Source organism: Tiliqua scincoides, chromosome 3 (genome assembly GCF_035046505.1).
Source record: "Tiliqua scincoides isolate rTilSci1 chromosome 3, rTilSci1.hap2, whole genome shotgun sequence".
NCBI classification, from domain to species: domain Eukaryota; kingdom Metazoa; phylum Chordata; class Lepidosauria; order Squamata; family Scincidae; genus Tiliqua; species Tiliqua scincoides.
In genome coordinates, this window is record NC_089823.1 from 134,378,809 (window position 1) to 134,404,460 (window position 25,652).

Here is a 25,652-nt window from a genome sequence, read left to right on the forward strand (position 1 = left end):
TGAGGCTGCAATCCTAGCCACACTTACCTGGGAGTAAGCCCCATTGGGTACAATGGGCCTTACTCCCGGCGTTTCCTCCCAGAGGCACCTGAAGGGGGGGTCGGCACTCCGCGATCTACTTATTTTGCCTCGTGATCTACCGGTAGATCGCGATCCACCTATTGAGCACCCCTGGCCCTAGTAGGTCAAGGGAGCCACCAGTTGAAAATGTCTGGGAACCACTAACTAAGGGAATGCTTACATTTTTGCCTACCTTTTACAAAAGAACCAACCACTCCTTATAGGACAATGCCACTTCGGGATTCATTTGTAGGAACTGCATGTTCGAATATACCCCCAAGTCACATGTCCCTTGCATGTGGAAAGCTACCATTCCAAGATGACTAAACTATGTCCCTTCTTCTTGATGTGCTAGCTTTCCATGGGCAGGGGTGCTTTGATCTTGGAAGGGAAATTCAAATGTGAATTCCCCATTCACATTCTGAAATCCTGGGGGTACTTTCCTGTACTTTTTCTACTCTAATTATCACTCTAATTCTGCTTTAATTATCACTCTACACTTAAAATCCCTGGAGCTGATACCAGTATGAAACTGTAAATGGAATAACTTGATTATATTAATATAGTACTTGCCTCTTATTAAAATAGTTTGCTTACAAACGGTAACAATTTGAATGCTATTCAGTGTATTACAAGTGCTTTGCATGTGGCCTTTCCCATTTGAGCCTAAGGAGTATGAGATGGATTCTTGTCTGATGTTCAGATCCACTTGGCTGTTTTCTCTCAAAAGATTTGGTACCTTGAAGCATTGGAGCCTGTGCGTGGTGACTAAGTTAGCAGTTATGTTAGAAAGTTGGACTTGATGTGTTCCTTCCAGCATTGCCTTCTTTGGTAATGAATGCAGAGATGGCTCAGGCTTTCTAGACTTGTATCATTTCATAGGTATTAGACCCTGATTGTCAACTTATCTGTATTTAACAGGGACCATATTTTGCATTGATTAAGGGCTGAAGAGCTAGTAACATGTTTTTCCAAACTGACTCACTCCTGCACCAAGACACAGTTGGTTTAACCTCTTCCTTTCCATTGTAACAGAGACATTGGCAGAGCAGTAAACGCTCCTCAAGTGTTGTGGCTGAGTTCCCTTGCATGTGTACGATTTAATTATAATTAATTGCGTGTGAGGGTTCTTCTAATTGACTTTTTGGGGTGTTATCTGTTATGCACAAACATCTTGATATCATTCATATTCATATATTATCTGAACCTCATTTGCTTCGGCATTAATCATTTTCTTTGCCCATGGCTACTTTCAAGCACTCTGATCTACTTAATCACTGATTTTAAAGGGAGGATTAAGTTAATGTACATCTTTCCATATTGTTCATGTTGTGTACATTCCATTTCCAGAAAAACTTTTCTTTCAGACTTAGAGCCCCAATACTTTTGAAAGCATCATTAATATATATGTATTACTTTAGCCAAAGCAGGTGGCATGTGTATACATTCCATTGCTTCAAGCTTTCAATTGATGCCTTCTGTAGGATGTTAAACAGTCTTCTCTGTGGATATACCGATTGTTATACTATCTGACAAAGTCTACTAAAGCTTATATCTTCATGTAAACATTGCATGTTAATTTGTCCAAATAAAGATGGTTTCAACTGGTGTAATTATAACACTAGGTTCAGCCCCCATTAGGGGCAGGGTGTGTCAGGGAGTTCAGTGGGGCTTGCTGACTAGAATTTCTTGTTGGAGTAAGCCGTACTGGGGGAAGGGTCTAAGCATGTTAGTGTTTGCTTCAGGGAACCCTATGCAAGTGATGAATTTCAGGTGTCTATCCCTAAAAACCCAGGTATGTACACACTTGAAATGCTTTACCATTTTATCTGTTTTCCTTAGCCAGTCTTGTGTTGACTGTTGTGTAAATGGAGTTACAGTTGGATTTGTATCTCATCGTTAATGTACTACTGCCTTTAGAGCTCCTTTTATTCAGTGGGAAAGGTGGGAAATAAATCATTGGTAAATAAACACTATCTAGTGTCTCTAACTGCAGGTACAAAACATGGAGATTTTGACTTTGTAGTTAAGACCAAGTTTACATCTAATCTACATTAATTACAGACCAGGTAACTTGGATAATAGAATTCTTTTTTTTATTTTGTATATAGGTGTCCAGTCTTGGCTCCATTAAACACATTACACAGAGCAAACACAGGTGTGTCACCAATTTGGGCTCCTGGATGAATATACCAGAATGGCACATTTTTGTTTTAATTTTTAAGAATTCCTTGACTGGGTTCATGTTTTAATTGCACACCTAAAATATGTGGGATATCTATGTGCACATAGATAACTCCTTTTTGTAGCAGGAGTGATCAGTGTGTCAAATTTCCAAAGATCTCCCTGGTTTATTGCATGGTGACGGAGCAGATTCTGGTACTGATGATTGATAGTGCAGTTTTTGGCTCAGTTTGGGTCTGAAACTAGGTTGTCCTATTAGATATCTTAAGATGTTAGGAGAGATGGCAGAAGTGTGTTGTTTCTCCTGTTGATTGACCTTGATCTCTCAGTAGCTGTAGATAATATCCATTATATTCTCCTGGACAGCCTAAGGGAATATGGAGAATTTGTGGCATAGACTATTCCTATGTGACAGGCATGGTGAGACCAAGTCTACCCATGGGAAATTAACCTGTGAAATTTCTACATGTGGTTTAGCATCCTCCATGAAATTGCTGGGTGAAGTCATCTAGGAGTTTGGAGTATCATGCCATCCACATGTTGATGTCAGAAAGTTCATATTTTTCTTCCTCATCAGAACCAGATGTGGTAGGGGATATTCTGCATGAAGGTAGCAAAGGGCTGTAAGAATGAACAAATGGAATCTCAGTCTGAATAAGAGGCACATGACTTGGGGAAGGGGTGGTTTTTCTGCTCTGGGCAATGACACACTTTCCCTTAAGGAGCAGGTTTGCAGTTGAGAGTTACTTCTGGAAGCCCTGGTGACATCCATGGCCCAAGGTGGCTTTTATTAACTCTGGTGGATTCACCAGCTGTGCACTGCTTTTGAGTAATAGGTACCTGGCAACAGTCCCAGACACTCGGATATACACTGGTTTTGCTCTGTGATGGTGTTCATATTTTTTAATTGTGCGGTTGTGGTATCATGATATTTTATTAGAAGTGCCATAAGCTGCCTTATGTCACTTTGCAAAGCAAGGCAGGATACACATTTTATCACAAGTAAATAACATCACCTCTCGTTCAGATTACTGTAATTCATGCCACATGGGGCTGCCTTTGAAACTGTTCAGAAACATGAGTTGGTAGAAAATGCAGGTCAGTTTGAAGTGCTGCTCTTGACTTTAAAAGCCCTACATAGGATGGGGCTGGGATATTTAGGTGCATACCTTTTTGGACCTGAACCTCACTGTAAGTGGAGGACCTCAACTGATGCCATCCATGCTTTAGGTGTCATCACCCTGTGAGCTTTAAAACATAGTGACAAAAGCAGGGCTTTTTTGATGTCAGCTCCTACCGTGTGAAACTCCTTTCTTGAAGAACTCCTCTCTTCTTGATTTTTTAGATGGGTGGCTAAATCATTTCTACTCGAGAAGGCATTTGAAGATCTTAGCTGAATTGCTGTTTTAAGTCCACCCTGTTACTGATTTTGGCCAGAGTTGTGGTTCTCTCTTGGGGGAGCAAGGATGGAAAACTTGTGGGAAAGCTTATACAGGTCCGACCTTGTTATAAGCAATTTTTAAATACACAAATTTGACTCAACATGAATGGCCCCTGCAAATGAGAAGGAATGTGCTGATCCCTGGAGAAGGGGAAAAATGCACCTCTTTAAAATCACACTTTAAAAAGCTGCTTTTTACTGTTGCAGAGAGACAGTCATACAAGTGGTTACAGGTATAGCCTAAGTATCCACAGAGTTTTCTATCTCAAAGCTGATGGGAAGGGCCCTTTAAATTAAAGGAAAACAGTCCTTTAATGCCAGGGAGGGGAGCTCACACTCCATCGATCGCTCTGCAGGCTCCCTTCCCTCTGGGCACCTGAAAGAAGGCTAAATGGCAGCAATTATCACCTGCTCCATTCTTTCCCCCTTGCTGGGGCTCCTGGTGAAGGGAGAGATTGCTGCCTCCTAGTGAAGCCTAAGCTCCTGGAGAGAGACTGTTTGATTCTGTGTGCATTATAAAGGTCAGCAAGGCTGTTTTTAAATCACCAGAGCCAAGAGACTTTGTTTTTTAAATTGATTTGCTATACTGCATTTATAGTGATTTTGCAAATCAATTTGCATTTTTAAATTGATTTGCTATAGTGCATTTTTTCCATTCCCAAGAGTTCTGGGAATGGAACCCTTATATCTTCCTTTTTCTCAGTGCCTTACAGTGCAATCTTACGCATGTCAATTTGGAAGTAAGGTCCATTGAGTTCAGTGTGTGTGTGAAGGATTGCAGCCTTCACTCCTAAGTGTGTGTGTGTAGGATTGCAGCCTTGTAACAGTCAACCTCACACTACCCTCTACTGGAGAATGAGGAGAGAACTTGAGAGTGCATGTACAGAATGTGTGGGGGTTCATTATTATTATTATTATTATAGGATTAAATATTTAGTGTTAGGATGGTTCTGAAAAGCCATCTGGTATCCTATTCTTGAGCTGCTGAATTGCATGGGAAATGAGAGCATTAAAAAAAACCTAAAACAATGCATGTTACAACTTCTGCATTTTGAATTATGAGAATGTGTCTGGAATATAATGTTAAGTTGCTGATAACATCTGTTATTTTCTTTAATGCTAGCAGGTTTGTGTGTTGGTGTTGCATCCAAGTCTCTTTGATGATTAGCTTAAACATTTATTTTTAAAGGACACAGAAGCCATGAAGAGAGCGTTGGCCTTAATAGATTCCAAGATGAACCAGGCCAAGGGCTGGCTTAGAGATCCCAGTGCTCCAGCAGGTAATCTGAAATCCTTGTTGATTGCACACATCAATGTGGCATATTATGTAGGGCTCTATGTAGTGTCCCATTAGGGAAAAAAATGGAAAAAATTCTGTACCAAGAAAAGCTGCATTATACAATTTAGCACACATGCATATATTTATTTATTTTTGCTTCTGTAAATCATTGAGCGGATCAAAGATCTTGTCAGGGTCAAAGATCTTGTCAGGGTACTGAAACTTCATCTGCAACTACTTTATTTCCTTATCCTCCCACTCTTCTGAACTTTTTAGGTGCACTGACATAGCTTACATACTTTAAAACCTATTTTTGCAAACAAGAGGGCTAGACACTTGTTTTGATGATGTTGCTGATGACGACTGTGTACATTTATTATTATCATCATCATTAAAACTGATATTCTTGGGATGTGGAATTGTGTACTCGGTATAAAGTTCCAGGTTGAATGTGCTGCAAATGCTGAATTACACACAACCCTGAATTATTTTAATGTGGTGGCATTCTAAATGGAACCTCTTAGACACTCTTCCGTCAAATATTAATGTAAAACAAACTGCTTCTATGCTAAGTGGTTTGGAAAGCTTTGCTTATTTTATCACGTCATCCAAATTACTTGGTTCAGAACCTTCCTAATTTAGTATTCTAGGATTGTCGCTCTTGGAAAGACTTTGCATTTTTATTACCTTACCATCTTGCTTTGCAGTAGGAAAATGAGTCCTATATCTAAAATAAACATGTGAGAACCAGTCTTTGTAGTTTGTAAAATTAATGCTGCCTTGACACATTGACTTGCGTCTCTTGAGCATCAGACACATCTTGTATCTATATTTACTTGCCAAATTGCTAGAGTATATCAGAAAACTAATAGAACATGGGTGTGTGTGTGTGTGTGTGTGTGTGTGTGTGTGTGTGTGTGTGTGTACATTAAATATGTGTGCACAGTGCTGTTCCTGCTTAATTCTATGAAACATGTTCAGACCTGTCTTATTATTCCTGCTAGGGGTTGACTCATTTTTCATAGTTTTCAGAAATTGGTTTTGCCAATGTTTTGTCCTCCTAGAACACCCCAGATAATAGAAGTATCTTGACTGAGAAGCTCGCTCAGTGAGATGGGATGGTGATCAGTGATGAGGGCATGAGGCACAACTCGTACTCTTACAGGACACTATAAGGTGGTATTCATGTCAATCTCATGTGACCTTTGGACCAAGTGTTTTACAGAAGATACAGGTTTCCTGAGGAAACACCCTACTTCACAAGGATCCCTCCTTGCGAATGTTGTGTACATTGCACTTTAATCCTCTGTATGCAGGGCCTGAGGGAAAGAGGGAAACATGCACTTACTATCAGTTTCCTTTTTCTAGATATTCAGAGGTCAGTCTGCTCACCCAATTCTGAGTGCCTTGGCTGTCCTGCTCTTTTAGGCATATTATTATTATTAACAGTATCTTTATACCGCTTTTCACAAAGTGGTTTACAGAGAAAATGTGAGAGAAATGGATAGAGTCCTACATGGATGTTTCTCATCTGTCTTCACAGCTCACAGCTGGTCACTTCCTAAGTTAGTTAGATTGCTTGTTGTTCATTTTAAGGTTCAGCAAGCAGGGTGAGAATTTTTCCGCTCTTCTGGGAAGATAAGGAGTTCCCCCAAACCAGGAGGCGACACCATCTCAGAAGTAGAGGCTCTTTCTAAATATCTTGAATGGGAATTTATAGTAAGTGTAAACTAAAAGTCTTGCTGGTTCTCTCAAATTAATTGAGCCCAAGAAAACTCGTGAACAGAAAAATTAAATGGAATTGCCTCTCTCAAGATATAACTTTCCAGTTTTAGTGTTAAAATTTAATTGATTTTCAGTGGCATGCTTCATGCCTGATCCTGTGGAACGATACGTCTGTTGCTAGAATGGTGTTATCCTGCTCCAGGGACACTGTCCTCTTAACGATGGATTATGTTGCTTGTTCAGCACATTCAGTAAATGATCTTTCCTTACTTCGTTGAGCTATTGTATAGGTTCTGACAGGACTCTTAGTTTTCTTTGAGTAAATTATGCATGGGTTGCATTGTCCATATTCATATATTCTTGCTTCCTAGGAGACTCTGGTGAACAGGCCATAAGGCAGATTCTGGATGAAGCAGGGAAAGTTGGAGAACTGTGTGCAGGCAAAGAACGAAGAGAGATCCTAGGGACCTGCAAAATGCTAGGTCAATTAACGGATCAAGTGGCTGACCTCCGAGCCAGGTAAACGACCCTCTTATTGCTAAACACACTTAACCTTTTGTTTATGTGTTGCGTTTCAAGATGTGGCATTTCCTGAAACCAACATAAACAGGGATTTAAGAATGTTTTGTATAGTGGCTACCATTATGCTAATAGTATGAGTGAGGTCTGCCCTGTGTTCTGCTTCACCAGGCTTTCAAACTTACATGGAGAAGTTATATAATTAAGTTCAGAAATGGTTATATGCACAGTGTACTCTTCCTGGAACTTTTCATTCCTTCTGTTACTGTTACAGTCTTTTATGTTTAGGTAAGCTATATGCACATATGATTGTGCAAATTAAAACTGAGCGTGTTTTAAAAGCACACGATCTTGTGCACGAATGCATTAGTATTTCTTTTAGTTAACTGGAAGGTCCCAACTTTTTGATGCAGATTTTAGCATGTTTTCCATCCATTTAAAGGTGCGCAGACCTTTATCAGAATGTAGTCATTGGTTTATCTTTGTGCTGTATGGCAATGCTAAGCATTTCAAAATAAAAACTATTCTGGAGATGGGTGGAGGAACAAGTGGCAATTGTACATATTGTCCCATTAAAACCTGACCCTCTTGTGAGTACTCACCTCGTTCCCCATATAAAGTCCTCTCCAATTTCATTCACTTCCATGCGGTACTACTTGGAAAGAGAAATTATTTACAACAGTGGGTAAGACTTTCATTCTACTCAGAAGTCCACAAAGTTGCTAGCCAACCATAATTGGTGGTCTCTACTGAACACTAGTGACATGCCAGAAAATTGGGGAGGCCTAGTATTTTGGTGGGCTTTGGAGCAGGCAGAAGCAGTGTGAGTTGAAATGACTGGGACGCAGGTTCTCATGTCATGCTTAGCAGGTTGCTTGCCCACAGGGGCTAGAGGCATTTGCCTATGGTGAGTAGATTTGTAGGAGCCCAACTATGCTGCTTTTTCATATCAGGTGGCTTGGAGTAGGGGAGAGAGAATGGATCCTGATGGCTTCAGGAGTTGCCTTTCAATCAAATCAATATCACTTTAACATTTCTATTTGTGGCATATTATTTGTATTTAGGCAGCCTTCTGCAGCTGGCTTATTAATCAATAGTCGTAGACAATATTTTTTAACAGGGATCTCCAAACTTTTTGGCCAGAGGGCCACATGAAATATCTGGCGCACTGCTGAGGGCCAGAAAAATTTTTAAATAAAAAATTTAAATAAATAAATTAGAGATTATTATTATTTATTATTATTTTATTAATTTATATCCCACCTTTATGCCCAAAGTGCACACAAGGTGGCTTACAACAATTAAAAATACAACATTAAAAACAATAATTAAAAACAATTTACAAATAATTAAAAGTCTAAAAAACAAACCCCGTGGATTCTCATATAAAAAAGCAAGAAAGCCAGCCAGCCTGTCAACAATTAAAAGCTTAGATGAGTGAATAAATAAGTGAGTGGGCTCATTCACTCAGCCTCCAGCCCTCAGAACGCTCTCCAGATGCAATCTGAGCACAGCTTTGGTCATGTTCAGTTGAGTGTGCCAGAGGCTTTCGGGGGACAAGAAGCTGGCTGCGGGCCAGATAGAGGCTTGCTGTGGGCTGCATCTGGCCCCCAGTCCGGGGTTTGGAGACCCCTGTTTTATAATGTAGCATATTAATAAACCTGGCTAATAAGATTAATATTTGTATAATGCTTTTTGAGTGTGTAAATTTGTTGACCTGAAAGTTGTAATAACTTTCTAGGGCAGTGGTTCACAAACTGGTGGGTTGTGACCCACTAGGGGAACTGGAAACAGGGCATTGCCCCTTAAGGGGAGTGATCCTGCTCCAGTGGCAGTGACAGCACTGCAGAGATCGTGGTGATGTCACTTCCCAGGGGGCTTTTTTTACTTACCATACAGTACTTGGCCTCCTGCAGAGTCCTGGAGTCTCACAGCTCCCTCTGATCTTGGCTGTAGCTGCAGTAAAAAGCCCTATCTAAAGCTGCTTCCTGTTTTCCTTTGAAAACCAGAAGTAGCATTAGATCAGAGATAAGGGCTGTTTACAGCAGCCATGGAGGAGGGGGCTGCGAGCCTCCATGACCCTGTAGGGGAGGCCAGCACTGTCCCCCTGGTAAGTATAAAAGCCCTGTGGAAGTTACAGCACAATGATCCCTGTGCACTGTCACTGCCCCCTACCCTGCCCGTGCAAACACTTACTTTCCCTGTAGGAGTTTGGGAACCACTATTCTAGGGCAATTATTATCACCACCATGTTGTAGCTAGTGAGCTGAAATTGAGAGAAAGTAGTTTGTTAGTACACTACAGTTCTGAAAGGGAAAATAAGTCAAACCCTCATAAAAGTATCTTGTTCTAATGTGCAGAAACAGTTGGATTCTTCCAGGAATATAAATATCGTGCACACTTGATATTTAGTGAGTAACTTGCAATTGAATTGACTGGAATAAAAAATGTGGCTCAGATGGGTGCCAAAACAATCCCCTGCCTAGGCACTGAGGTAATCAGTGTCAGAACTGGAGGAAAGTTTTTTCCCTATCAACAGTTTGTAATTATTTCCTGCATATTTTCTGCATTACATGAGTTACATAGAACCAGATTAATGGGTAGTATGCAAGCATGTACGATTTATGTATCTTTTTTCCCTTTCATGGACAGAGGACAAGGTGCTACCCCACTTGCAATGCAGAAGGCACAACAAGTGTCCCAAGGTTTAGATTTACTAACAGCGAAAGTGGAAAATGCAGCCCGCAAGCTGGAGGCCATGACCAACTCTAAGCAGGCAATTGCGAAAAAGATTGATGCTGCTCAGGTACTCTCAATGCTATTATGAAGAAGAAATGTATAGATCCTTCCTAATGGTTCTCCTGAACTATGGTGGGTTTGGCTTTTTGAGATCTTCAAGAAGAGAGTGACCTTTCGAACTTATACAGTGGATTCTCACTTCGCAATGGTAATCTGTTTCGTAGACAATATTGTGATGTGAATAACACATTGTTTAATTTGTTCCAAAACTATGAAAGTTGTTTCTGTCACAAAACTAAGCCATTTCCCTCTTTAAAAGGTTATTTAAAAGGTGCCGAATGCATCCTTTAGGGGCCATGGTTAGCAGTTCATGTAATATAACCATGAACACAAATTATAAGATTGTATCCTTCCCTCAGTCCACACAACCACAATGTTAAAAACACTACCATAGGCTATTAAACTATCAAATGCTTTCTCTTACAATGCTAATTGGCTTATATACACCCACGAGGTCCTATTGGTGGCAGTTGTGAGCGCATTGTAAAGTGAATAACTTTGTATAGTGAATCTTGTTTTACTGTGGAGGGTCTATTGTAAAGTGATGTGATTTGTAAAGTGAACCCACTGTAAAGTCGGGTTCCACTGCACCTCAAAACAGAATTCCAGATTAACTGCTTTGTGAATCTTGTTTCCTCTTCTACTGCTTTGCAAAACTCATTCTAATATTACTCTTGTTTTGAAAAAGAATGTAGGCTACAATCCTATACGTGGTTCCCAAACTGGTGGGTCGTGACCCACCAGCCAGGGAAGCACTCCTCCATGGTCCTTTTAGGGGTGGGGTGATGGCAGCAACGCAATCCCCAGGATCACGTCACTGCTGGGGCCAGAAGTGGATTGTTTTATTAATGTCAAAAAGTGCTGGCCTTCGGGGGGGGGGGGGGGTTGTAGGGAGCCCCAAGGATGCCTTCACAGCGCTCCCTAAGCCTGTAAACGGCAAAGAAGCGTGATCAGAAGCCACCTCCAGTTTCATTATTGCAAACTGGAAGAGGTTTCCGATTGTACTTTTTAATCCGTTTACAAGCTCGGGGAGTCTTATGCAGGGGTCACTGAAAGCTGGTGCTTGATGATGCAAGTATAAACAACCCCTGAGGATTCTGGGGGTCATATTGCTGCCATATATCCCCCCAATGCAAAGACTTGCTGCGGTACCAAAGTTTGAGTAGGACTTTGGGAACTGCTGCTATACACATGTCTCATAGTAGGTCCCAATGGACTCAATGGCACTTACTTATGAGTAGACTCAACTAGCACAGTATTGCCACTGTTGGTTTTTATTCTTCCCACCCTAACATGCTCTACCTTTTCAGTCCAGATGGCTTCTGAGAAAGACCTTTGTGTTCATTAACATTGACATTTAAGCCATTGTGGCTTAGCTAAATTTCAGAACCATCATCTTGGAATTTGTCATTTCAGACCATAGGAGATTTATGTATTGTTGTAAATGGATCATAAACTTGTTTTAACACCTGTTTTTCTATATCAAGAGCTGGCTGGCAGATCCTAATGGGGGCAGTGAAGGGGAAGAACACATTCGAGGAATTATGGCTGAAGCCAGGAAAATTGCAGAACTCTGTGAAGATCCTAAAGAGCGAGATGATATTTTGCGGTCCCTGGGAGAGATTTCTGCTCTGACTGCTAAGTTGTCTGACCTTCGGAAACAGTGGGTATTACTGTACTCCTGCTAATGTCACCCTGCCTACTACCTCTGCTGCTATGTTTTGATCTTGGTGCTGAGCACAGTTGCTTTCCCATAAGCTCCAAAGTTTCATGGCCATATATTTTGTTTTGTACAAATTAGTTTGTGTAAGTGATATGCAGTGATCTGTGTTTGGGGACAGAGAGAATCCATGGGGTAGGGATTTCATTTTCATTACCACTTAATGAAGCTGTAATACTGAAGATTCTTTGGAGTAATAGCAATTAGTGTTATAAAACAGATATAAATTTGTAGTGTAGGTAGGTTGCCTCTTTCTAATTAAATGTGTCCAAAGGGATCTTCAGCTTCAACTGTAAGCTCTTATGCAGATTCTTTAGTTGAGCTTTCCCTACCGTCATTGTTAAAACGTAGACCATAAGTCTTTGTTAAATGTAATAATAGTGCTTATAATTGTAATTGACTGATTCACATCTTATAATACTTAATACCTTCTTAATAAAAACCAATAGATTTTGCACCAAGTCTGCAAAGTTTGCTGAACAACTTCTCTTTGATCTGCAGTGGGAAAGGGGATTCTCCAGAAGCCCGTGCGTTAGCCAAGCAGATAGCTACATCACTTCAGAATTTGCAGTCTAAAACCAACAGGGCTGTTGCAAACAGCAGACCTGTCAAGGCTGCTGTCCATCTGGAAGGAAAGATTGAGCAAGCTCAGAGGTGGATAGATAATCCTACAGTTGATGACCGGGGAGTAGGTAAGTTTTTCAATGTCTCCTTGCTGAACATTGTAGTAGGTCATAAGCAAGCATTTTCCACTGGCATCTGAATGTATGGCCTCATGGGGGGGGGCAGATGTTCCTCCAACTGCGTCCAATCACAATGGCTTTTTCCCCACTTCCCTTCACTTTTGTATTTCCTGAAATGGGAAGTGGAGTAAGAAACTACAGCGTGCCAGCTAAAGAGATTTATCCTCATGTCTTGTCTGCTTCAGTCTCTGTTCCCTATCTGGAAGATTCTAAGGGGGGTAGAGATTGTAGTCTACTAGCAAAAGAGGGTGGTTTCATCCTTTTTGAAGTTCCTTTTCCTACTTAAGGGGATTGTGACATGAAATGAAAGGTAATGGAGAAGGCAACACACCAGCTCATCCCTTCTCTCACTAGTGTGTTCCGATTCCCTTTCCTGCTAACTTTTCCTGAAGATATGTGGCAATGCAAACTGAGGCTGTCTTGATTCTGATAGTCTAAGCCAGGACTCTCCAGACTCTGGCCCTTGGTCCAGATTCAGCGCCATGTCTAATACCACCCCTACATGAATGGTGCTTACCATTCCTCAGGGAAGCCTCCTTTCCCTGCCATTGATCTCTCCCCAAATTGTGCTTTGGCCAGCAGCTTCTGGTTTCTGTGGCCCCAGCAGCCATTGTGCCAGGATTTCCAGACAGGCATGGCTGGCCAGGGTGCAGTTCAAGGAGATGAGCAGTAGGGAAAGGAGGCTCTCCTGCGGAAGGTTAAGTGCTGTTCACGCTGGGGATGCCTTTCCTGGTGCGCAGCAGTCTCCAATCAGTGGCTAAGCATTGACTTTTCAGTCCAGTTCACTTTTAATTTGTACCCTGCTTTCCCAGAAAGTGGAATTTATGTTGGAAGTGACTTAGAATGCATAAAACAATACCAACAATCCATACCAAAATCAAAGCATTTCAACAGTCATTTTATTTAAGTGGATGCTGTTTCAATATGGCACTAAACAGTTCAATAAAGTGTCATAAGCATAACAGAAACAATTCAGCAGCATTTCCATTCCATGGCCATTGTTTCAAAATTACACTAAACAGTTCAATAACGTTTCATTTTTGTAAACATGTCAATAAGGAATAAAAGCAACAGGAGAATGCATAGATGTGTAAAATGCTATAATATAAAATAGGAAGATGTGAATCTGCCTTAGCCTGTGTCAGACCCTTGGTCCATCTAACCCAGTAGCATCGACACTGACTAGGAGCCACTCTCCAGGGATTCAGACCACCATTCCCCCTAAGGCAGGGGTTCCCAATATGTGTGTTGCAACGCCCTAGGGCAGCCATTTTGAACCACTGTGCCCTGGTACACTGGTGTGCTGCAGATGGTCTGCAGGTGTGCTGTGGGAGTTTGGGGGAGGATCATTTGTTAGTAGTCTCATTGGAGGCTGCAAGCCTCTGCTGTCAGTGCGATTTGCCTTGTTGATTGTCAAAACAAACTGATGGTGTGCCTTGATAATTTTAGTGCCTTGTCATTGCATCGTGAGATGAAAAAGGTTGAAAACCGCTGCCCTAGAGTGTCATGAGGGCACTCCCTAAGGCATCAGTTTTCAACCTTTTTCGTCTCACGGCACACTGACAAGGTGCTAAAATTGTCAAGGCACATCATCAGTTTTTTTTAGCATTGACAAGGCACCCCATGCTGCTGGCAGGGGGCAAAAATCCCCCAGTTGCTCCACTAATAAATGACTCTCCCCAAAGTCCCGTGGCACACCTGTGAACCATCTGCAGCACACCAGTGCGCCACAGCACAGTGGTTGAAAATTGCTGCCCTAAGGGCACCACAGGAGGCCCACCAACCAGCAGCTAAACCACAACATGAACCTAAAAATAGTGGCAGGAGGCTCAGTGTGGTGGGCAGAGCTACTGCATGCCAAAACCATGCACTTGAAAAATGTCATGACCTCTTTACTACTATTTTTAGTCTCCATTTGGCCTTACTACCTGAAGTGGCTCGTGATGTCATCACGTGACGCATTTAGTGTCGTCGCCATTTGCTTACAGGTTCCAGTGCTGGGGAAGGGCATCACCAGCTGGGTAAGTTTGGGAAGTGCTGTTGTAAGCTGTGCAACTGCGATTGGAGCCCTATGCAGTTTTTGTCAGGGTCCTTCAGAGCTTGACGACATAAAGCTCTGTGCACTCCCTGTAAAAATTATAGGGAACATTGGTTTGGACAGCCATACCAGGAGGTGCTAGGAACTGGTGCTGGGACCTTGTGTGTGCAACGTGTGTGCTCTGCCACGGAGCTGTGACCCCCCCTCCCAATATAAAGATCACCAATTGTGAGAACATCAACAGTACCGAATAAAATGCATAGAAATGAAAATGAAATTACAGTCCTGAAGCTAATTTCTCACTAATTCAGTTCCGGTTAGCTAGAAATATAAAGGTCAACAATGCATAATAATGTTCACAAAAACGTCATTAGCAGCAAAAGTAGTCCCTATAAGTCTCATGAAACAGTACTTAACAGGTTTTTCACAACTAATCCTTACCTGCATTAGCAGGCAGCCATACCTTAGACTTGAGTGTATCTTGTACCCTCAGCCCCCCAATTTCTCACCAAGTCACTGTTCATCACACATTTCCTACATCTCACATGAGATTCTACAAGAAATCTACCCTAGTTACTGTCTGTCTGCAAAGATGAAGAAACTTGTTTCACCTAAGAAAATAGCAGACAATGTAAATAGGTTAGGCTAGCAAGGTGGTCAAATGATTGGATACCACTGAATCTCAAAATACAAGTGGATTGATAATGGATACTTCTCCACTGTAATGGTTAAGTCAGTGAATACTGAACCAGGTAGCTTCCAGTGCAAATCTCTTATTGACCTCAAATTCATTTGGTGGTCTTAAGCAAGCCACTATTCTTGGTCCAAACTCTCCCTCCCTGTTGTTATATGGGGGATAATAATACCAATCTATTTCATAGGACTCTTTGTAAGGATTAACAAAATAATGTATGCCTAATGTTTAGAACAAGTATTGTTATTTTGCTTACAGTAAAGTTCAACAAGACCCCTGCTTTGGTTTTTGCATACTAGAATTACTGGCCAGTTCAATTTTTTATTTAACTTTTAATAAAGCAAAGTGATTTATTTTTTTGTGCAGGTCAGGCTGCAATTCGGGGACTTGTGGCTGAAGGTCGTCGTCTTGCCAATGTCATGATGGGACCTTACCGTCAGGACCTGCTTGCCAAATGTGACCGTGTGGACCAGCTTGCCACCCAGCTGGCTGATCTGGCAGCAAGAGGTGAAGGAGAATCTCCTCAAGCCAGAGCTGTTGCCGCTCAGTTGCAGGAATCGCTAAAGGTAAAGAGAGGGGGAATCGGCTATTGAATTGAGAATGTTGCCAGTCCACATACTTGAGGTTGCAATCTTATACGTGGTTACCTGGGAGTAAGTCCTTTTTAACTCAGTGGGGCTTACTTCCTAGTAGACAGGCATGGGGTTGTGCTGTAACTAACCAAGGATAAGTAACCTTGTGATCAGGCTGCTGCTGATTTAATATTGTAACATTGATAATGGGCTGTAGCTCATAAGCTTTGACTGCAGCCTACCATTTGCCATTGCATATTCTCCATTAATTTAACTTCATTTCTATTCAGTGTCTTCATCCACCGCTAGTCATTTGTTAGCAAAGGTCCACCTTGTTTCTAGTTTGGAGAAACAAAAATTCTTTAAAAGGTGAGGGACGGAAAGTAAAGGAGCACCTAGCAGTTCATGGCAGATTCCTAAATAGAGTTCTTTAAATCAGTGGTTCTCAGACTTCTTAGCACCGGGACCCACTTTTTAAAATGACAATCTGCCAGGACCCCCCAGCAGTAATGTCATGACCGGAAGTGATGTCATCAAGCAGGAAACTCTTTGACAATTTGAGGCTGCAGTCCTACCCACATGTACCCAGGAGTATGCCCCATTGACTATCATTGTTAAAAGCATATACATAGTAGCCTGTTAAAAGTACAGATGTGTAACATTTCCCCAAATGCAGTCGCATGCTATGGTAGCATCAAGTCTAATATATAAAAAATAAAATATTGACATGAATGGGGACCCACCTGGAATTGGTTTGTGACCCACCTAGTGGGTCCTGACCCACAGTTTGAAAAACACTGCTTTAAATTTAAATGGATTTTTGTTTCAGTTCTTGTTGAAAGCCATTAGGTAATCTAATTCATATTGCCCTTGCCTGACAAATATGGCTGTGCTGATATAAATTAAAAAAAAACTAGCTAGATGCTGCAGTGAAGTGTATTTGGATAGGTGAGCACTAGTATAATTGGACCTTTCATCTCAATCTCTTTCAAGTCACCATCTCCAGGTATGGGGTTGGGATGCCAATAGCGGTATCTCACTGCATGGTGTTTATTCAGATCACCACCATATGCAGTGGTTCAGGTACCCCTGTGTTCTGCTGCTTTTAAAATTATTAATTCTTTCTTGAACTTCAGTTTCATGTCAGAGCAGAATTTCAACCTGCGATGACTATACCCAAACACAGTATTCTGATTTCTGCACCCTGCTTTGCTGTAGCAAATTCATTTCAGTGTTTTGATGTGGGATTTTTAATTTGTTAAGGATCTAAAATCAAGGATGCAAGAAGCTATGACCCAGGAAGTATCTGATGTTTTCAGTGACACCACAACACCAATTAAACTGTTGGCAGTGGCAGCCACTGCTCCTCCAGATGCACCCAACAGGGATGAGGTAAGTGTGCCCAATACACTTTTGCTTATTTTACGTTTTACTTACTTCATTAACACGCTTTACTTTGTTTCAGTGAGCAAGGCCCAACTTGACCCAGTGCTTAGACTGAGGTAGTGCAAGATGCAAATGCTGTAGAATTCTAATTAGCAATACAGGTGTGCCCTCTTACCTGTGGATAGCTGAAACTGTATTCTGGAACTTCAACTGAAGCTATTCCAGATCACACCGTGGTTAGCTGAAACAGCAGATACAGGCAAACAGTCATCCCTGAGATCCAGGGGGCTGCCCCCTCTGCCCAGGCCTCCTAATGCCTTATAAGGCATTAAAAAGGCTGACAGTCAGCCTGAAGAAAACGCAGGTCATGGTTCAGGATGTGGACTCACCTCCCTGCATTGCAATCTCTGCGCATGAACTGGAGGTTGTCCATGACTTTGTGTACTTTGGCTCAACCATCTCCGACACTCTTTTTCTGGATATCAAGCTAAACAAACGCATCGGTAAAGCAGCTACCATGTTTTCCAGACTCACAAAGAGAGTTTGGTCCAACAAGAAGCTGACGGAACATACCAAGATCCAGGTCTACAGAGCTTGCGTCTTGAGTACGCTTCTGTACTGCAGCGAGTCATGGACTCTTCGCTCACAACAGGAGAGGAAACTGAACGCTTTCCACAAGCGCTGCCTCCGATGCATCCTCAGCATCACCTGGCAGGACAAAGTTCCAAACAACACAGTCCTGGAAAGAGCTGGAATCCCTAGCATGTATGCACGTCTGAAACAGACGCCTGCGTTGGCTTGGTCATGTTGTGAGAATGGATGATGGCCAGATCCCAAAGGATCTCCTCTATGGAGAACTCGTGCAGGGAAAGCGCCCTACAGGTAGACCACAGCTGCGATACAAGGACATCTGCAAGAGGGATCTGAAGGCCTTAGGAATGGACCTCAACAGGTGGGAAACCTTGGCCTCTGAGCGTCCCGCTTGGAGGCAGGCTGTGCAGCATGGCCTCTCCCAGTTTGAAGAGGGAGACAGTTGCCCAACAGACTGAGGCAAAGAAGGAAGGCCCATAGCCAGGGAGACACACCAGTGACAGACTGCATTTGCTCCCAGTGTGGAAAGGATTGTCACTCCTGAATTGGCATCTTCAGCCACACTAGACGCTGTTCCAGAACCACTTTTCAGAGCGCCATACCATAGTCTCCCAAGACTGAAGGATGCCAATGATGTGTTGTGAGCTATGAAGCTCAGTCTGAGCCTGGCAGAGGCTGGGGACAGATGTCCTTGGCCTCTGCTGAATTTTCACTCCCCTCTGGAGTCTGCCCAGACCTGATCCGTGGATAACTGAATCAGTGGATACAGAATCCACAGATATGGGGGCCATCCTGTACTCAAAGGAAGCTCTTTTACTTTTAATGAAATACATAACTTTTGTTTTAAATTGCCATCATCAGGCGATAGACTTGAATTAGTGAACCAGTGTACTTAGCATTGGCAAGAAGAGTAGAATAACTACTGTAATTGTTTGATATTTCTGTTGAATTAGTCAAGTTTTGAATAATGTCCAAAGAACTGCAAAATCATCTTGTAATTAAAGCTCTTGGCTTGGCCATGGTTCAGTATAAAAATCTGAACTGATCTCATTTTTTAAAATACTTCTTGCTGGTTGATTGTCTATTTCAACATTCAGGTATTTGATGAAAGGGCAGCCAACTTTGAAAACCATGCTGCCAGGCTTGGTGCTACTGCAGAAAAGGCAGCTGCTGTTGGAACAGCCAACAAAAGTACCGTGGAAGGCATACAAGCAACTGTGAAGTCTGCCAGAGAACTCACACCTCAGGTACCTCTCCATTACAAACCCCTAAAAATACTTGCTTTGGTTTTATGGGAGGATACAGTTCCAGCCATGCTTACTGTGGGATTCCTTTAGATGGAAAATAGAAAGGTGGCATTGCAGCTAGTTGTGGCTTAAAAACATAAGTTCTGCCTGCTGAATCTAGTCTGACATCTTGTTTTCAACAGTTGAGTGGTCAGTCAGGTATTTCTGGGAAGTGCACAAGCCGGACATAAAGGTGATGTGATTTGTCTGATCGTTGCCAGTATCTGGTAACTAGAAAGATGTAGTAGTAGTGGTAATAATAATAATCTTTATTTATACCCCGCCCTTCTCCCCAGAGGGACCCAGGGCGGCTTACAACATGTTAAAAACAAATTAAAACAATTTAACAAACAGATAAAAACATATTAAAACACATTAACAGATACCATAAAAACAGTAGTCAGATAAAAAGTCAGATAAAAAAGAGCATAAAGCAGCAGATCATGGAGGACTCAGGCCTGTAAAAAATACTAAAAGATGTAGTTGTGGAAGTTCCATTAAACAATCATGGCTAATACATCTTCTCTCTAAAAAATTTTTAAGGCTGTAGAATGGTTAGGAATGGTCAAACTTGTGTTCCAGAATGAGGAGCCATGTTTTTCCAGTTTATTTTCGAACTTGCTCTGGAGCAGGAGAGGAAAGTACAGGGCTCTGCTGTTTGGTTGCACTCAGCTGAATCATCCAGGGCCTGAGTGCAGCCCACAACCCTCTTCCTGTGCTTCTGTCTTCTGCTCTGGAGTTTGAGAGAGAAACACAGGGCTTTTCACTGCATTCAGCAGAGTCATCTAGAGCAGGGGTGCTCACACTTTTTTGGCTCGAGAGCTACTTTGAAACCCAGCAAGGCCCGGAGATCTACCAGGGGGGAAGGAAGCGTCTGACAGACACCCCCTTTAATGTATGGAGCCCCTGCTGGAGTCTAGTCAGTTTTGTCAGTTTTGTTGCTGCATGCCTGAAGAGCAGCTGAAGTGTCAGTTTCAGTGTCAGCTAAATATGTCAGTTTCGTCTAGTCACTAGACGAAACTGACATATTAACAGTTTGGAGAGACAGGGTTCCGCGATCTACTCATTTTGCCTCGCAATCTACCGGTAGATCGCGATCCACCTATTGAGCACCCCTGATCTAGAGTATCTCTGCTGAGTGCAGCCAAAGTTCATTGGCTTCCCTCACCATAGGGTGCTTAGCCCACTTGCCATGGAAAGAGTGGTGCCTGTGAATGAGAGAGGAGGAAGCTAAGAAGAATGTTTTTTTCTTTTCTTTTTTTCTTTCCTGGGCTACAATCCTCCATCAAGTTTTCCTTCACATGCTCTACTTTTTGCTCTTTTTTATCTGACTTTTTATCTGACTACTGTTTTCATGGTATCTGTTAATGTGTTTTAATATGTTTTTATCTGTTTGTTAAATTATGTTTTAATCTGTTTTTAACATGTTGTAAGCCGCCCTGGGTCCCTTTCGGGGAGAAGGGCAGGATATAAATAAAGTTGTTTATTTATTATTACTACTACTACTACTACTACTACTACTACTACTACTACTACTACTACTACTGTATGAGAAGGAGCTGCACAAAAGCACTTCAGGGAATCCCACGTGCTTTTAGAGAGTTATTGAATACTATACATTCCTCTTGCTGTTAGTGACTTCTGTGAAAATCAGCAAACTGATATTTATTTAAAATGAAATGCTTACCTTCCAAATTATTAAGACTGAAAAATAAATTTATTCTCCTTCTGTGCAACAATATTGTTTTGTTGTGGGTTTGTTCATTTGTTTTTGGGCAGGTGGTATCTGCTGCTCGCATCCTTCTAAGGAACCCTGGCAATCAAGCTGCCTATGAACACTTCGAGACCATGAAGAACCAGTGGATTGACAATGTTGAAAAAATGACAGGTAAAATGGCAATACTGTTGTAGCCCCAAATTGTCACTGATCCAAAATATCATGGAAGGGAAACTGGAAGGAAGAAGAGGAAGGTCTAGACACAGCTACATAAAACAAACGGAAGCAATAAAATGGTTAGAGGGAGATGCAGACTTGAAAGGTTTGCACACGACAGAAGAAAGCTTTCCCCCACCTTCTTGCTGCAAAAGCCCTCCACTTTCAGGGCAGTCTTCTGGATGCCAGTTTCAAGTCACGCAACTGCCTCTCTTTGCATTGGCTTGCCCAAGAATAGATTGTAATGCATTCTGGATGAGCCAGGGTCAGGGAAGGGGGTTGTTTAATCTGGAAATTGCTTCCAGGAGTTTAGAAGAATGCCCTGCAGCCCTGAAAATGGAGCAATTGTGCAGCACAAAAATGAGGGAAACTTATTTTGATTGTTTTAATCATTTTTAAAAACAGACTCTGGTTATCTGCAGTGAGTGAAATAAATAAAGTGGGATGGTTGTATGTCCTTGCGGTCCCTAAAAATTCTTCTTAATTGAGAAATTGAGCCACTGTTGTGGTCCAATAGGTAGTTGAGAATGAGGGGACTTGGTCCCTGCAAAATGTTTGTTGAGGTGAGGTTATGTCTTTTGAGGTGGTAGTGAGAAGTGAGTTGGGATGGGGGCACAAAAATAACTGTCTGCTATTGTCTTGAATATCACTTGGTCTGATGATTGACACACTACAACAATTTAACTATTAGGCAAACCACAGTGTTTTCATTGGAACTTCTATTTTGTTTTCCTGTTCACCACAGCAAAACCATATATATATTTGGATATCTTTTTATTCTCACACAGATGATGAGAGAACAAATATGGCATTCTTTTTTATATGTGCAAATTCTAAGTTTCCATTGTCTAGTGGCAGTGAGTTAATTTTTTAATAAATCTAGCATGAAAGAAATTAGCTTTTCCCCCCACTTCCTGCAGTATGAAAATACGTTCATTACTAAAAACAGCAAATAAATGAAACCCATTTGTGTCTAAGTGTTTTATAGAATTAAGATGGTGGTGGTTAGGAGGCATTGTGATGACAAGAGCAGCATGGGTAACTGAAAAGAAATGAGATTCTCAGCAAGCAAAATTCTACACCTGACCCTCCCAAATTCTGCTTGTCCAAAATAGCAGAATTCTAGCAGCTCTCTCAGTGATTGTGTACAGTGCATCCAAGGATGTGGTTCCCCTTGATTACTATTTCTGATTGTTATGTACACAAAGGAATGTAAATATGTCAACTTCTTACTCCAGGACTGGTGGATGAAGCCATAGATACCAAGTCCCTCTTAGATGCCTCTGAAGAAGCCATTAAGAAAGATCTGGATAAATGCAAAGTGGCCATGGCCAATATTCAACCGCAGATGCTTGTGGCTGGGGCCACCAGCATTGCGCGACGAGCAAACCGGATTTTGTTAGTGGCCAAGAAAGAGGTTGAAAACTCCGAGGATCCCAAGTTTCGTGAAGCTGTTAAAGCTGCCTCTGATGACCTGAGCAAAACCATCTCGCCAATGGTGATGGATGCTAAAGCTGTGGCCGGCAACATTTCTGATCCTGGTAAGCATTAAAATGCTTGTCTGAAACCTTTTCCTCATTACAGGTGGGGCCTAGGTATTCACAGGGGATCCGTTCTCAAACTTCCCACAGATACCAAAAATCACAGATAATGAAATCTGTGGCTTTTGGCCCTTTAAGTCCTCCAAAGGGTACTGAAAGTGTGCTCTGGTTGCCTCCAGAGAGCTTTCTGAAGCCTGCAGAAGCCGTGCATGTCTCTCGTGGCCCCTGCAAACTTCAGAATGGCTTGTAGGGCCAAAAAACGCAACTTCCAGTTTCTCCTGGGGAAATCTTGAGGGAAATCGGAAGTTGCGTTTTTTTCAGCCCTATGAGTCATTCTGAAGCCTGCAGAGGCCGCAGCCGCACATATGCGGGCTTCAGAAAGCCCTCTGGAGGTGACCGCAGCACAACTCTGGTCACCTTCAGAGGGTTCAGATGGCTTAGAGTCTAGTCCAACGCAGCTCCAGCAGACCCACCTTGAGCCAGAATCACGGATGTAAAATCCGCAGATAAACAGGTTCCAGCTGTATCTTAGTGAATTCAAACTGAGGTGTGCAGAGTTGGACTGGTCCAGACTACCAAAAGAGTCACTAACATCAATTCATAATGAGCTGATCTACAAAACTGTGAAGGCACTACTGCATTCTAGGATTGCTGGTGTTTTACTAGTCTTAGCAGAAAAACCATATTCTGAGAGGTAACCAATATTGGGTGTCTGGAAAAAAAAACAAACCAGTATTTGACCTGGCAGCTCTAGCAATGGCAACCTTTATAACCTTTATGCAGTGGCAGTGCTACTTGATCTTCTACCGAGTGCAGTGACTTGCAGCGTCATCCCACCAAGTACGCAACGTAGAAGTAATTTGCAGTGATGTGGTTGCATCATTTCACCATCAGTTACATCTGGCTTGTGAGCTGCAGCTTGGAGTGGCTGCACTGCTCTGAGTTCTGCAGTAGCCAGGCCACTGCAGAACTTAGAGTGGTGTGAAAAAGTTGTTATTCTGAGCTTGGCTGAGTAACTGCTTCTTGTTGTGAGAACAAGAGGCAGAGCAGCTGAAGATAGCCGAGGGCAGGCAAGTGTTACACCTCTCAGGGAGGTATCCTTCCTCGCTCTCAGCTAACTTTGGCCCTTTTGACCCTGCCCAACTCAGCCTGAACCCAGCCACTGCAAAACTTAGAGAAGAGCCACTCCAAGCTTGGCTGTGTTCTCACGGGCATAGCCCCCCTTCACCCCTGCCCCCTGCTTGCTACACCGTGTCCATGATAACGCAACTCTCTACATAGTCAAATAATTTGGTACAGCAGTCATTTTAAAAGCACTCTCTTTTGTCTTAGCCCTCACATGTAAAAAAAAAAATGCTTTGTCACAGTATAATTTAAATGAAATTTTTCAGGTTTGCAGAAGAACTTCTTGGATTCTGGATATAGGATACTGGGAGCTGTGGCCAAAGTTCGAGAAGCCTTCCAACCCCAAGAACCCGACTTCCCCCCTCCTCCTCCTGACCTTGAGCAACTTCATGTGAGTGGAGTCATCTCAGCTCCTGGGCAAAACTGCTAATGAAAGAGAGAGGCAGGAATATGCAGCCAGTTTGGCTGTGCTGCTTATAACTTAAAATAGTTATGGCTCTTTTGCACAGGTTGAGTTGTTTTGTATGGTAATTGGTTTCAAATTGCACAAGTGTCCAATTCAGGCTGCCTGGGTGAAGGAAGAAGTAAGATATTTTACCTTACCCATTTCAGAATGTCCTGCTGGTTGACAATTCAGAAAACCTGAGCTCCTCTTTAAGGAGAGGGCTATTTCTCTAAATTCATGGCTAAAGTAAAAAATAATTTTGTAAAAATAAACGTAATGGATTATTCCACTTGTGTGTTGGAATTTGATATAAATTGTATTCTTGGATGAACATTTTATGATGTAACTATTTGGCAAAACAATAAATTTAAAATTGGAAAAAGGATCTGTAAAAAATAATTGTCATCCTATAGATGACTGACTAGATTGCTGCAGATCTAGCCACTTTCCTTTTGCATCCACGTGCTAAACCAACTTCCTTTCTTCTTCAGCTCACTGATGAGCTTGCTCCTCCAAAGCCACCTCTGCCAGAAGGGGAGGTTCCTCCTCCCAGACCCCCTCCCCCTGAAGAGAAGGATGAGGAGTTCCCAGAGCAGAAGGCTGGTGAGGTGCTTAACCAGCCTATGATGATGGCTGCCAGGCAGCTACACGACGAAGCCAGAAAGTGGTCCAGCAAGGTAAGCATGACTAATGCGTCCCTGCATTATCACTTAATTGCTTCTTCTGTGTTTAATCCAAATAAGTTTTTTGTATTAAGTTATATATCACAAGCACAGAATAGCATACAGTATACAGCAAGGAATAGTCCTTGCTGTTCCTCTCATCCCTACACTCCTGTCAAATTATTAAATCTGTTTATTTTTATGGACAATTTAAATGTTGGTCCATGTAAAAGACAGTAGCTGTCATGGATGTAGTATATATAGCAATTTCATTCTTATGTTTTGAAATGAGACTAGCATGACAAGCACCCTATAGCTATCTTTGTTCATGAAGGATTGCTGTGAGTCATTTTGCTTGCTCTTGTAATGTTGGCGCCATAAAAGTAAAAGATGCAAAATTCTCATACTTTTCTCTGTTATAGTTTGTATTTCTGCATATGCATTTACTAGCAATAAGGCAGCAGGTATCTGAGGAAAAATTGCACACTACTGGATAGTGTGGTAGATAACATTTTAAAACCCTATGGGTACAATCCAGCCAAATGCCTTCCTTCTGTGTTTGAGGATACTTGAATATATGTGCATTGAATTGTATTTGAATAGTTGGTGGACAGGGTTATTATGGCAGACTATAGTCATGTTATTGTACCATTGTAGACTAAATTACATGGCCTGTTCAGAAGGTACTTCGGTGCCCCCAGTTTTTGTACAAGGTGAAACTGGCAACTGATATGGGCCTCTATAGTCTTTCTGCTGCCTCTTCACTTCAGATTGAAATGAGTGACTTGGGGGGACCTGTCATTTTAAATGGCTCTGAGTGAGCATTTTTAAAAAATGCAGCATCAAGTGGTAATGTTGCGGAAGTTAAGGCCATTCTAGATGACCTTTTTCATGTCACTTTATTAGTAA

At 42.0% G+C, this 25,652-nt stretch overlaps 1 protein-coding gene across 3 annotated transcripts in view; it reads left to right on the forward strand.

Moving 5' to 3' along the window:
• Positions 1 to 25,652, forward strand: part of VCL (vinculin) — a 98,543-nt gene that overhangs the window by 56,980 nt on the left and 15,911 nt on the right. For 2 of the 3 annotated variants that reach the window (XM_066622655.1, XM_066622654.1), the window contains exons 7-18: positions 4,875 to 4,965; positions 7,061 to 7,208; positions 9,861 to 10,014; positions 11,495 to 11,670; positions 12,229 to 12,419; positions 15,569 to 15,768; positions 17,038 to 17,166; positions 18,849 to 18,998; positions 20,817 to 20,925; positions 22,209 to 22,511; positions 23,903 to 24,027; positions 24,573 to 24,758. In XM_066622655.1, the coding sequence (XP_066478752.1) occupies positions 4,875 to 4,965; positions 7,061 to 7,208; positions 9,861 to 10,014; positions 11,495 to 11,670; positions 12,229 to 12,419; positions 15,569 to 15,768; positions 17,038 to 17,166; positions 18,849 to 18,998; positions 20,817 to 20,925; positions 22,209 to 22,511; positions 23,903 to 24,027; positions 24,573 to 24,758 (1,962 nt within the window). Of the gene's footprint in view, positions 1 to 4,871; positions 4,966 to 7,060; positions 7,209 to 9,860; positions 10,015 to 11,494; positions 11,671 to 12,228; positions 12,420 to 15,568; positions 15,769 to 17,037; positions 17,167 to 18,848; positions 18,999 to 20,816; positions 20,926 to 22,208; positions 22,512 to 23,902; positions 24,028 to 24,572; positions 24,759 to 25,652 lie in introns of all 3 variants that reach the window. The other variant, XM_066622653.1, reaches the window with a different exon arrangement.